General features: G+C 37.5%; 1 protein-coding gene across 3 annotated transcripts; it reads left to right on the top strand.

The window, feature by feature from the left end:
• Positions 1-237: 237 nt before the first annotated feature.
• On the top strand, positions 238-10,582 carry mybphb (myosin binding protein Hb). 3 transcript variants are annotated; one of them, XM_055050045.1, is made up of 13 exons: positions 238-473; positions 1,851-1,892; positions 2,032-2,097; positions 2,183-2,317; positions 3,330-3,497; positions 5,840-5,928; positions 6,006-6,201; positions 6,282-6,421; positions 7,251-7,410; positions 8,184-8,320; positions 9,230-9,416; positions 9,528-9,579; positions 10,261-10,582. In XM_055050045.1, exons 1-12 carry the CDS (start codon positions 305-307, stop codon positions 9,557-9,559), a joined length of 1,521 nt encoding a protein of 506 aa, XP_054906020.1. In that variant the 5' UTR covers positions 238-304; the 3' UTR covers positions 9,560-9,579; positions 10,261-10,582. The 3 variants fall into 3 exon arrangements, with proteins under 3 accessions (XP_054906020.1, XP_054906019.1, XP_054906021.1); XM_055050044.1 differs by having other exon boundaries at positions 1,845-1,892; XM_055050046.1 differs by lacking the exon at positions 1,851-1,892.
• Positions 10,583-13,974: the final 3,392 nt, after the last annotated feature.

The raw sequence follows: 13,974 nt of genomic DNA, 5'->3' as shown, positions 1-13,974 counted from the left end.
TGCTAAATTGTATTTATATAGGTTGTCTCTGAAATCTAAAATTTCATGTAGAAGAGAAATGTGTTTATCAGACAGACTAATTGCAAAAGATGATTTCAAGAAAGATTTAAAGATGCTGATTCTCTTTTGGCATGATGTTCAGAGTCATCCGTCATGTTTAGTATCTATTACATGCAGCTCATTAAAGGGGCGGTGACTAATCGTGCAGACTGTATATATAAGCCTTGTATCCCCCAGAGGAATGATGGCATTGGATACAGTCTAAAGGACTTAACTGAGTTGGGAATTCGCTGCGACCTCCAACATGCCGTCCAAGCCTGCCCCGATCAAGAAGGCGGCCAAGAAAGAACCAGAGAAAAAAGAGGAGGAAAAAGCCCCTGAGCCGGCTCCCGAACCCGCTCCCGTGGAGGAAGCCCCCGCGGAGGCCCCAGCTGAGGGAGAGGCGCCTGCTGAGGGCGCTGCCCCTGCCGAGGGTAATGTCGGCAACGGCGTGGCACCACGCTGACTTATTCGGGGCAAACAATAGTTTAAATTTGTTTTTTCTCCGTGGAGGATCCTTGGATATATTTATAAGAAGTTACATTAATCGTAATATGTTTGTGCCCGTCTTGGTAAGATCTCCGTTACCTTTACGCACATTTGAGGGAGCCTATATTTTCTATAGAGAATTCCCAGACGTTTAAATTCCACCATAGAGCATTGTGATAATTGCTTCTAAAGTGCCTTCTTTCATTGGTTTCCACGCATTTATGGAAATTAGCTGTTAATGGCACATCGTTTAATAAGCATTCAGGTGAAGGACACATTCAAACTTAGTCTGTTGCTCCTTTTTGTAAAAAAATAAGACATCCTTTAGATATATTTACTATAATGAATCACTCTAAAGTCTACTCCCGTTTTTCTGCTTTCACTAATAGAGCTGAGTTGCCGCTTCTGCTGCAACATTTTTTTCTTTGATTGCTAAGCTTTACTGCATTATAAGCCGTTTGAAATCTATATTTACGTGTTACAGCCTATCACTTGTTTCTGGTTCTTATGGCCAATTCGCCATGTGGATGGCCAAGCCAATTGGCAATATCCGCCAGCACTTTATTGTTTCTATAGAGCTCCAAAAGTACCAAAACGTGGCAGAAATGATGGTTTGTCAAATAAGTTTGATTGGTCAACCATAACCCTAACCAATCATCTTGACTAGAATAGTGTTAAATTCATTCACTAACCTTCAGAGTTAGGGTTTAGAGGTAAGATAAATTCATGATGTACTGCAACACCTCCCCACCCCCATAAAATGATAGAATACACAGTCAAATATCACTATATGCTGTTCTGCATATGCTTATTTGTTAAATTGTGCATCTAAAACAAAATATATGAATTTGTTTCAATTTAAATCTTGACAAATGTTGATAATTAGTATATAAATATATATTTTAATAGTGGTACTTTTGGCTCCACATATAAGTCAGCTGCTGCACCTGTTACTGAGGAATCATCAGCTGCTTTTGCAGCAACTGTGGTCCCTGCTAAAAGTATAACAGCAACAAGTGGAACATCTAATCTTAAACCAACCTCCTATTACATGAAAGCTAGCTTCTCTAAATTGTAGTGTCTTTTACTAACAACATGAGTTGTTCCTGCTGCAGAGGAAAAGGAAACACCCGCCAATGCTGCTGATGTCCCTGCTAATAGTAAAATGCAAAAACTGAAATAGGAAAATTATAAGCCGTCATCCTATTCTTGCTAAAGCTCAGCTCACTATTGGCTTCTTTAATTTCTCAAGCTGACAGTGCTTGAAGCGCTAATTAATAAAATCTAACATTTAATAATAGTTGCTTCTGCTTCAGCCACAGAGGGCGCTGCTCCAGCTGCAGAGTCAGATGCTCCTGCTGATGGTAAACCACCCTGGAAAAGTGTTTATATACTCTCATATTTTTATTAAAAATATGAGCACAAATGTACACAAAACTTGCTGTAAATTAAAACTGCTCATTATTTTTGCAAACAATAAAACATTTCTCTTTTCACCGTCAGGGGAAGCTCCTGCTGAGGCACCTGCACCAGAGCCTAAGCCACCCACTCCACCTCCTCCTCCCAAAGGTGAGACTCTGCTCCAAAAGAAAAAGATCAATAAGAATAAAATCATCTTTAGCTAATCACCCAATGTTTCAATGATTATTCCTAGAGCCCACAAGTGCCCCTGTGGATCTGTTTGTTGAAGATAAAAATGACAATTCAGTGACCATCATTTGGAGCCAGCCTGAGACCATTGGGGACTCTGGTCTGGACGGATATGTCATTGAAGTTTGCAAGGATGGAAGTAAGTCCCTCTCTGCCTTGAACCGTGTGCAATAAAAGGCTGACCTCTGTGAAAATACATCTTTCACATGTTGTGAAAGATGTACTGTAGACAGCTGATTTTAGTTTTGGCATGTGCAAGTATATTAAGTTCTCAGTTTTCAACACAATCTCTAATAGTATTTTAGATCCATTGAGAAAAATGAGAAATTGGTGTTTTAATTTGGGTCAGCCAGATCAGTTGCAGCTGTCCCTGAAGTGTCAGCCTCTCTGTTATATTATGAGCTACCTCACTTCTCCCTAGAAGGGAAGAGGCATTTCAGGGTTGGTGTGGTCCTGTTGGAGGTCCTGCTTTTAGACTTACAGTAGTAGGCTAATCTCAGCTGTGGCTGAGTGAAGCTTTCATTTAGCAAACACACACAAAGTGATTACTAGTTAAATACTCAATTTGTTTATACTTTGTACTATTATTTCAATTACAAAAGTTCAGGCATTATTTACCTAAACTGTCCCATACAGCTAAGGGGCAAAAACATTCACTGCTGGGCAGAAAGTTAAGAGAAAAGAATGTCAAATTAAAACAAACAAACAAACAAAAAAAAACAATATGGTAGACCAAATAGTCTAGACTAAGATTACAATATATGAATGATATAATCAAACAAATAAAGGAGTTGCTCTTTTTATTTATTTATTTTTCAATTAAACACATTGTAAAAGTCAGTAGCTGAAGAAAACAGCAACTATGATTACTAAGAAGCTAACAAAATGTTTGTATGAAAGCATTCATTGTGAGCATTGTTATCTTAATAATGCCAACAAATGAAAAAAAAATCTAAACAAAACTGTATTACTTTAAATCAGTCTGCTTGTCTGGAAAACATTTTGATGGCTAGAAGAAAAATACCCATTAAGAGCAAATGTATTTTTGGGGGTGCAGAAAGAGAACCATGTCTTAATGCAATTTCTATGAAACAGTTCCTGAATTCATAAAACTTTCAATAAACTTCATTATATATCAATTCTCCATCCAGCTGAGGACTGGAAAGCAGTCAATGAGGATCTGCAGAAGTCCAGTCGCTACGTCATCAAGAACCAGACCACCGGTGACCGCCTGAAGATCCGTGTGGTGGCTGTGAATGAAGGAGGCCGCAGCCCCCCGGTCACCCTCCCAGAGCCTGTACTGGTGAAGGAAGTTGCAGGTAAGAAAAGCTTTGTCTTTGTTTTCGGGGGGCAAAGGACTAAAAACAAAAAACTTTGACAAAAACCTTTGTAAACATTTTATTTACATGTTATCCTTATTTAACAAAGTGTAAGCTTTGTTAAGCTTACACTTAAGCTTACATGTTTTACGATACATTAGTAAAACATGTCAGCGCAGGAGTAAGGACAACATGGCAAACCAGTGGACAAACACATAATACAAAGATGTAAAGAAACCATTATTACCGAAGAGAAAACACAAAATATATATTATGTTAAGGCTTTTTCACAGGTGCAACCATTTTGGAACACACTAAATTTGGGTTTTTTGTAAATATTTCACATTTATTAATTTAGTGGGATGCGTTGCAAAGTCCAGTATCTCTGTTGCCTTGTAATGGGTTGGCTCCACCTAAACAATATGACCGCTGGAAGTGGGGACCAGCTGATGGATGGATGGATGGATGGATGGATGGATGGATGGATGGATGGATGGATGGATGGATGGATGGATGGATGGATGGATGGAAGGAAGGAAGGAAGGAAGGATGGATGGATGGATGGATGGATGGATGGATGGATGGATGGATGGATGGATGGATGGATGGATGGATGGATGGAATGGAAGGAAGGAATGGAAGGATGGATGGATGGATGATGGATGGATGGATGGATGGATGGATGGATGGATGGATGATGGATGGATGGATGGAATGGAAGGAAGGATGGATGGATGGATGGATGGATGGATGGATGGATGGATGGATGGATGGATGGATGGATGGATGGATGGATGGATGGATGGATGGATGGATGGATGGATGGAGTTGTTAAGTGCAGAAAAAGCTTAGCAATGTTTTATTCTTGACTTCCCTCTCCTGTTGCAGCATTAATACGATAAAACCGTTAACTCCCATCCACGATTAGTTGAAACATTGTTCTAACCTGCTGGATTGTGAGATTAAACTGATAGTTTTCAGGATCCTTCACACTTAACAGTGTTAATCTGTGACAGTTTCTGGTAAGATGACGATTGGACTCTGAGGATTTGAAAAAATTAGTTGTGTACCTTTCATTATCTCTCTGATTGTTTTATGCTTGAAGAAGTATAGGCAAAGTGGGTGGAATGGCAACATGATCCCAACTCAGCTGGCAGCAGATAGTGTTCACCATACCAGATGGTCCACAATTAGCAACAATTTTGTTAATGGTTTCTGGCGGAATTGCTGCACATCTTTGGAAAATAGCTGCGATATACCTGCTGGTAGCAAATAGTTTTTACTGAGTGTCTGCAGTGCATAAGGATCTTTGCCAGGATTCATGCTGAGGAAAGGCTCAGGCTAATTTCTGCAAGATTGATGGTGTCAAGTGATTGGACCTAAAGCAGGTGGGGGCTGTGAAGAGAAGTGGGGGTGGTGAATTCCAGCAGGGCTTGTCTCCAAGAAACAGGGTGGTGACTTCTCAGATGGCACCCAAATCTCATAGCGGCTCTTGCAATTCACTGTTTATTTTGCAACATGCTATAGACTTTACAGGGGAAGGCCCATTAAGCCTGATCCTTATCTCTGCTATGTCAAAAGGCACTAACTGTTACGTTTATTTTAACTTTACAGCTCGAATTCTGAAATATTTAGTTTTTTTATTTTCTTTACCAAATTTTACTCCATATAATTGATCGTATGTCTATAAATTGGCTGCTGTTGAACTGTAGCTAGTCGTTTCTTATCATCTGGAAACTTCATGTCAAGGGTAGAGCTGACATAGTGAGTGCTATAGTATCCTTTCTTTATTTAGAGTCCTGACAAATGTAGTTATGCAGCACTCAGCAGGTGGTGAACTCCAGCAAGATACTTCCAAGTCCCCAACAGTACGACTTCTGTATCACATCAGAAGTCATAATAACTAACTACCCATGATAGTAGAATAAACTTCTTTGTTTGAATTTGATATATTTATTTTTGTAAGGAATGAATGAATAAATCAACCGTACAATGCAAAATGTGTCAGCTTACTTCTACTAGAACTTAATTTAGTCATAACATTCTGTTTCCAGTGTTTACGTTTTATGCTTTCAAAAAATATTTCAATATGTATAAATGAACTGAATTGATTAAAACAAACATGAAGTGAAAAGCTCTCATTCATTCAGGCATAAGTCAAGATCACATTACTATGATTTTTGAAGCTGTACCATTAACCTTTCTTGATCATTGAAAAACAATTTGACTTTGCAAACTACTATCTCAGTAAATTATTACAAATGTTTGTGAAATGGTTATGATGCAAGACCTGAGTGTTTAAAAAAGTCATTTCTCTACATTTGTCGTTTCTATTTCCTTAGATCGTCCCAAGGTCCGTTTGCCTCGTTTCCTTAGGCAGAGATACGTCGCTCATGTTGGGGATAAGATCAACCTGACCATCCCCTTCACAGTAAGTACACAATATCTAACACAACACAATATAATCATAATAAAACAAATCAAGGCTCAATCTATTCTTTTTCTCAGGGTAAACCCAAACCTGAGGTGACCTGGACAAAGAACGGTGCGGCACTGGACCCAAAGAGAGTGAACATCCGCAGCACCGAAAGAGACAGCATCCTGTTCATCCGTGCAGCCGAGAGAGATGACTCCGGAGTGTATGAGATGTGTGTGAAAGTGGAGGGCTTTGAAGACAAGGCCTCACTGACCCTTCAGATTGTTGGTCAGTAAAATGAGCACACACAGAGGTGAAAATTAAAATGGTTCAATCTGTTATAGATTTTTGTTGATTGTGGCCCACAGAGCTGCCAGGACCTCCTGCCAGTGTGAAGATCGTTGACACCTGGGGCTTCAATGTTGCTCTGGAATGGACTGCACCCAAAGACAATGGAAACACTGAGATCACTGGATATACAATCCAGAAGGCTGACAAAAAGACTGGAGTAAGTTCTCAACATTAATGAATTGTAACAATAGTCTACAAAAAGTTTTATATCACTTACAGATAAAAATCCAAAAACATTTGCATTCAGGTTCCTTTGAGAACCACAACTTTTGTTTTAAGTACAGGTGCACATATTTTGGGATATTTCCGTAGCTTTTTTTCACTGGCATATTCCATTTCAGGATTGCAAAGTTGTTACCTCCTTACATCTTTCCATCAGTTCTGACTAGATTTCCTGTCTCTGCAACAAAAAGCATCTCCACTGAACAACTGTCCTATCACCATGTTTCATTGTGTGGTCGTTGTATTCAGGGTGGTGTCAGTTAATTACTACACCACTTTGTAGTAAACAACTTTCTTTTGTCTGCGTTGTTCCCTACGTGACTTGTGGCAAACTGCATACTTCTTATTGAGCTGTTTCAGTAAGTAGTTCCATAAGTAGTATCTTCCTCATTCTTCCACCTTAGCAGCTGATCTCTGCAACTCCTCCATGGTCTTTTAGCTACTTCTCAGATTAATGTTCTTCTTTCTCATTGTGTTAGTTCAGAATTTTACTTGCAGTTGTGGAAACTCTTTTTTTTATTTTTCAGTTTCTCCATGAGCTTTTCAAAGCTTTCAACATCATTTAATAACCTAACCCTGATTCAAACGTTTCTATAACTTTATTGTGCCATGACAAACCCTCAAAACCTTGTGAGAACACCTACATTTCTACTAATATGCCTTAAACATGTAAAAAGTATTGGCAGTATTGGAAGGTTGGTATTTGTTTGGAGGTTGGCAATGCACTGTTTGCTGTCATCTTTTTTGTTTGTTTTGTTTTCCAGGATTGGTTCACTGTGTTGGAGCATTACCACAGACTGAATGCCACCATCTCTGACCTCATCATGGGCAACACTTACAAGTTCAGAGTATTTTCTGAGAACAAGTGTGGAATGAGCGAGTCAGCTGCTGTTTCAAAGGAAGAGGCCAAGATCCTGAAGACAGGTAACAGTTTGTCTGTTGATATCAGCTACTTCCATTAATAAATAAAGGGAATCAATTGGTAAGAACATGTTGACTGTTCAGTATAAAAGTCTTTCCTACATCAAATGGGATTCTTGTTCAAGTTATTTTTTATTACCAAAATATTGACAAAATATTTTTTTTCTGAACAATCACAGTAAAATGATGAAATAAGTACTTTTAAATCTTTGTTCAATAAGTTTTCAAGCACTGATATCTTTACTAAATTCTTTCTTTCAAACTGTAACAAGTTTTCCAATGAAACTACGGACTAACAGTTCACCAGCTATTACTCTACCCCAAACTAATAGTAAATTTGTTTCACTATTTGTGAAGAGACACAACTGTTTGGAAATTAATTCGTTTTTCGTGTCAGTTTTGGATACAAAACATTTATCTTTTCACTAGCTTTTTAAAGACTTGAATGTTAATATATTAATCCCAAATTATTGCTTATTTGGTTCTTATTAAGTATATTGTGTTAATGACCTAATTTCACAAATTTATGGACTTTTATGTAAATCATTTCAAATGTATAAAGGTGCAGTCCTTCAAAATGGGGAACAAATTTTGTCTTGATGAGAATTTATTGTTAGGAGACAATAGAGAAATGCTATTAAATAAATCATTCTGTTAGAGTTATTCAAGCAGAATTTATTTTTCTTGTATTACTCCTTAACTCAGATTCTGAGCAGATTTTTTGAGGTAGGCAACATCACCACAAAGTAAACTCTTGATTGTTCTTGATTCTTCAGGTATCGACTACAAGCCTCCTGAATATAAGGAACACGACTTCAGTGAAGCACCAAAGTTCACCACGTCTCTGAGCGACAGAGCCACCACTGTTGGATACAGTACCAAGCTGCTATGCTCCGTCAGGGGATTCCCCAAGGTAATTCTTTATGGTACATCCTGCAGTTGATAAGTTCAAAAGCAATGCAAATAGGATATGAAGATTTTTTGGGGGGGGAGTTATCTTGGGAAAAACTGAGAAAGAAGTTTTCTATCGTGGTTTAGACCTTTTGTAACCTGTTGATGATGCTGTGACCATAGACCCCCACAGGTTTAAAGCTGAAATCTACTCAAAATTATGTACTTTATATTGTAGGGCTCATTTTAAAACTTTTCTGTTTTGGTTTTTTGGCCCAAAGGAAATTTGTTGAATCTACGCCACTACCAACAGGCACATAGAAACAACAGGGCAAATAATTTGTTTAATGATTTTTCCACCTTCTCAGATATCAGAGTAAAGCCTCATCTGTTGTTTACCTGTGATATGAAATTATGACACTTTTATTGACACTGTCAAATGAGAGCAGATGGGATTGACTGTCCAAAAGTGTCTCATAAGATCTTAAGGCATATTATTTTGTTATCAGATACTTACTTTGGCTACTTGTCAGCATTCCCTTCATTGCTCTAGCATTGCTTACAGTACACAGGCTTTGACTTGACAATGTGGAAGATATTCACCTGCCTTCATTAGCTTGCCACCTGAACCTCTCACCCTCTCTTTTGGCTAATAATCAGCTGGGTCACCAACAGGGCGAAATGTCAACAGAATTCTTTTTTGAGGCATGGGAAGAGGAGAAGCAGGGGGATGGGGAAGCTTGGTTGGATGTTTAACATTCTGTGTGGAACTCTGGGAGGTTCTCACCATATCGTTGTCATTAAAAGTCCCATACCAAGAGTGTACTGTGTGTCTTGATTCATCAAAGCGTGTTTTGTCTTGCCATTTGGCTCAAGTCTAATTGTTTGCTGGTTTTGTGATGTGACATTGTGCTAATTTGTTTTCCAAAAGCCCAAGATTGAATGGATGAAGAACCAGATGATTATCGGAGATGACCCCAAGTTCAGGCAGATCTGCGTCCAGGGCATCTGTTCTCTGGAGATCAGGAAACCTGGAAACTTTGACGGTGGTGTTTACTCCTGCAGAGCCATAAATGATCATGGAGAAGCAACCATCAGCTGCAAGCTGGATGTCAAACGTAAGACCAGAATCTGAGGTTTTATCATCGATTTGAGTTTATTCATTAACATGTGCTTTGAGTTTGCGCCACTGTTTAAGTTTCAACTGTCAATAACTTTCTGTTTAACAGAGCCAGTAAATCCAGATGCGGACAAGAAATAGATTAACATCTTCACTAACAGGTGACAAAATGATCTGAATTCTGTTTTTGGTTAAATTTTATACTCACTATCTATAGAAGTGAGTTCAAAATAGGTCTGCGGCAGTTGTACCTGGATCTTTATCACCCACATGCCATGCAAATAAAACTGTAAAACTCCATCTAGTTCAAGTGACACATATATAAGAGCTGAGGGAGCTCCAGCTTCTTCTATGACTTACATGGAGAAGGCTGTCCATACATGGAGGTCACTAAACTTGGAATAGTTGGCCTGTCCCACTGACAGGGTCTAAGCAGGAGCACCCATAAATTAAATCTGTAATGTCTTCCGCTGCACTCAGTCAGGTGACTTAATCACATTTCCAAGACTCAGCAGCAGTGACAAGGACGTATTTCAGAACATACTGTAATTTAACATGTAAAATCTTCTCTTCAAGGACAATTTGGTGGCTTATGTTAATATAAAGTGTTTTAAGGAGCTGATGTTGTGTATACATTTTCTGCATATACTTCTAAATTGCAGGAAATATCCTCAGATCACTAAGCATCAATTTTTTGCTGTTTTTCTGTTGCAATCCTAAAATTAGGAGCAGAGGGTAAGGTCTTTGCAGTGTAAGGTGTGTCATTGTAGGTGTTTCTAAAGCCGGTGTCCACAACAATTAAAGCAAATGTTAAAGTTCAGGTTATCTGTCTGTCATCACAGGATCGGTTGGATTCCTGGAAGAACTTCTATCTATGGCTGGTGATTCCTTTGCCAACGGGTTTTAGCCTGTGACGTCTTACCGAGTGACATCTACTAAGATGAACAATTTTTGTCATCGCTTCATGCCTAGAACAAAAATATTAAGTCCACATCCATGTCCACAATTTGTTTTCCACAAGAATACTCTCATTAATAAATATTATCTTATAACCTCTTCAAACATTGAGCTACTTAAAGAACTTCCCAGTCTTACTCAAGTGAATTTACTGTTCACTTGAACATGTAACATCTATGTGTTTATATCAATAAATAATTTAATTTCTGGTTTTGTTTTTATTATGGTGAAATTGTGTCACTTTTGCATTATATGATTTAAAACATACATCTTACTCAACTGTTAACTGACATATATACTTAATAATCCTGGCAGATGAGTTAAATATACTCATTTGGTGATACTCATGCATGTAGAACTAGTTTTTCATGTGAAAGGCAAGACAAACTGACATATATGTCATGATTTGTTAAAACAATTTGAAGTTTGTTACTGGGGGTAAGAAATGCATTATAACAAAGAAAATTTGATTGACACACCTTGCCATTAAAAGTTTAGGTAAAAAGTTACTAGATAGAATAAAGTGATAAATCACTCTTTCAAAACAGAGACCCAATGCTTTTGTAGAATGTGTTTGTCTCTCTGCGTTAAGACTAACAGCTGAATTTGGGATGAACTGCAGCTGCCTACTTTTTATGCTCTTAAGGACATGATTAAAAATAGAACCTACTACAAGGCATGCACAAATTTCGGTATGTCTCGTTCTGATTCAAGTAACATAGTTCTTGCAATATTTTCAAAGTTGTATCAGCTTAAATTAGAAGTCGTCTTTATTTGGTTGTGAAAATATAAGTCAGGATTTATAACCTAGATTTCTGTCATGCCTTTACTCTTCTAGGCATTGAGTCTGAATGGTGATCTTTCACCTTTCAATATTTAAGGACCTATTTGCTACATTGGGCTGGATGAATTTCTGTCACAAGTGCTCACTGATTTTATCAACAGTTAATCATTAACTGTGGTGTGATGAAACAAATATTTTGAGCTGTGTCGTCAGCGTGAGCGGCAACCTGTATTATATTTTTCTGTAATTTGAGCTAAAAGAATCACCCAGATATTAAATAAAATTTGTCTTAGAGAGGTGCCTTGAGGAAACTCGCATGTAATTGGTGCAAATTCAGATTGCAAATTGCCATTAATACAAACTAAATTCTGACTTGCGCTTTGGAATTTGAACCAACTTAACACAATACTAGAAAACAAAATGTTAGATTTTTAGCTGTCCATTGCGACTGGTTGTGTCAAATGCTAAATCTGTTAACTAATATGTCACTAGTAATATGACTATCTTTAATAACAAGGTTTCAAACTCTTTGTCACTCATTTCAGAAAGCAAAACTTATTTATTTTAATTGACAGTGAAATTAAAATTTAGAGGGGACTTCACAAGGAATGGACTGAGTCTGAAGCCAGTGCATAAGGAGCTGTTATACTCAGAGGACTCCTACACATGGGCTACAAATGTTGCATTCCTGATATCAAGCCACTTCTAAACCAGAATACATGTCAAAAGCATCATCCTTGGGCTAAGCAGAAATAGAGCTGAACTGTTGCTCAGGGGTCAAAAGTCTTTTTAAATCAAAGAAAAATTTGAATTGCATGTGGAAATCAATGTTTCAGCTTCCTGAAATGATTGAAAAAAGTAACTTTTTCACAATGTTCAAATGATTTGATCTGTATTTGTGTTTGATGACGAATTACTACTACCAATGAATGCAAAATAGCAAATTTTCCCTGATCGCTCAAAGTATGAAAAGATGATATGAACATAATGCAAGAACTGAGTAAAAAACATGTCAAAGAAGTTAAATATGCATCAAATGCTAAAAAAGGAATTGCTGAAAAATATTCAAACTGATCAGTGGGTCATATATTTAAGTATTTAGACAAATTCGACCTAAAATGTTTGAAAGTTAACATTTAGTGCGATATTTTTATTGCGGTGGAAACCTGGGGAAACTTAACTGCAGACTGGTTTACCTCTCATCCTTTAAAAATCCTTATGGCAGATGATTATTCTTCACCTGGAGACAGCAGCTCAATTCATTTAGCTCAGACAGGTTCCACCTAAGTATGCCAGGAATACAATAATGATAATACAAATCTAAAGAAGTGATCTTGTAACTATTTTATCTTGGAGTCTCTAGCATAGTGATAGGGTTTGGATGCCAGCAATATATAGGTTATAGAAACACAAGAGTTGACCCAGAGGCTTGACAAATTTAGCCTTGCTGCTCCATCTTGTTGAGGTTATTTTAGGACCAAGTAGCTCAGCTGCTTCTGTGGTGTCAGTTACATTAACTGAGTGGGAAAACTACAAATAAAGAATAAAAATCAATGTGAAAGAAAGATAATCTTATCTCATTGCCTTATTATTTTTCACTTTTGAAATAACTTTTTTTTTGGTAGAGCTCAGAGCACATTAAAACACAAAGTGCTCTTCTCCCTAAGGTTTATTTTATTCAGAACTGTGTTAAGAAATTCACTCTTAGAAATTACGTTAAGGTATAAGAACAAAGATGAAATTAGGCAGTTTCTTTGGGTTTATTGTCCTCTAGTGGTCTAATCAAGTAACGACACTAGTAAACATAAGTGAACAAATTTGATCTATCACCTAAATGTAAACCTTACGCTTTGCAAATAAATTAATCAGGTATCACAGGTCACTAAATAGCATATAGCCTAAACAATTAAATTATTCAGAGTACCATCCAATAGTATACCTATTCCCTTTTGAATTGTGTGCATAATTTGAGCAGTGTAGCTTTAACCTGTAGGCTATGATCCATATTAGGTCTGAGGCCTATTTCTGATGTCCCTGGATCCTGACATGCTCCATCAGGGTCACAGAAGAAGACATTTCTCTGCTAATTTAGATCCTGCATAGTAAAAAGGTAATAATAATAATAATAATAATAATAATAATAATAATAATAATAATAAAACATCTTTACAGCATACAACTTTTTTGGCAGAGGTCAAAGCACAATATCTCTGTATTAAGAAAAAGCAAAAGCAGATGTCAAAAAATAAAAAAATATATATTAAGTAGCTATTAAGTGAAGCATTAAGAATTGATCAAATCAATCTGTTTACATACTTGGGAATGTCATCACTTCACTGTCAACAGGTAAGGTTAAAGCTATATGTGCTGCAGGCACATACCTCTCCCTTAAGTTACATGTGCCTTCCTATTATTTACTTTTTTATTAATGTCAATACAGTTCAACAATAAAAAATATTTCCCTGAATAATTAGATGCAGCCTTGAGATTTTAGTGACTCTCAGTTCTATGAGAAGCAACTGCTGAGGGTGTGAAGTTCACATAAAAGCAGCGTCTTTTAATGACGCCGCCTTGCCTTCCTGACTCATCCATGCTCGTTCCTGTGATTACTGGTGATGCATCAAACAGCGTCTGGTCACTGCTTCATCAAGGGGAACTCCAAAGGCAATGAAATTGAGTGCCCCTTTTGAAGAGAGCCTGGTTTGCTTTTGTTGCAGAGATCTGGCATCATTCCCAAAACCTCTAATAAGTGTAAGTGGGAAGCTGGCACTCACATCAGTGTCCAGTTGTTGCTTTCTATTAACAAATGTTTCAC

This window comes from Poeciliopsis prolifica, unplaced genomic scaffold, assembly GCF_027474105.1.
Source record: "Poeciliopsis prolifica strain line A6 unplaced genomic scaffold, Auburn_PproV2 SCAFFOLD030, whole genome shotgun sequence".
Classification (NCBI taxonomy): domain Eukaryota; kingdom Metazoa; phylum Chordata; class Actinopteri; order Cyprinodontiformes; family Poeciliidae; genus Poeciliopsis; species Poeciliopsis prolifica.
Note: the sequence above shows the minus strand (reverse complement) of the source record. Positions and strands in the feature narration are given on the sequence as shown.

Bases quoted from the DNA above. Each gene is read 5' to 3' on its own strand.
- mybphb (XM_055050044.1), top strand. From the start codon at position 305: ATGCCGTCCAAGCCTGCCCCGATCAAGAAGGCGGCCAAGAAAGAACCA. The intron at 2,098-2,182 runs GTGAGACTCTGC...GATTATTCCTAG, and splicing joins TCCACCTCCTCCTCCCAAAG to AGCCCACAAGTGCCCCTGTG. The intron at 8,321-9,229 runs GTAATTCTTTAT...GTTTTCCAAAAG, and splicing joins CCGTCAGGGGATTCCCCAAG to CCCAAGATTGAATGGATGAA.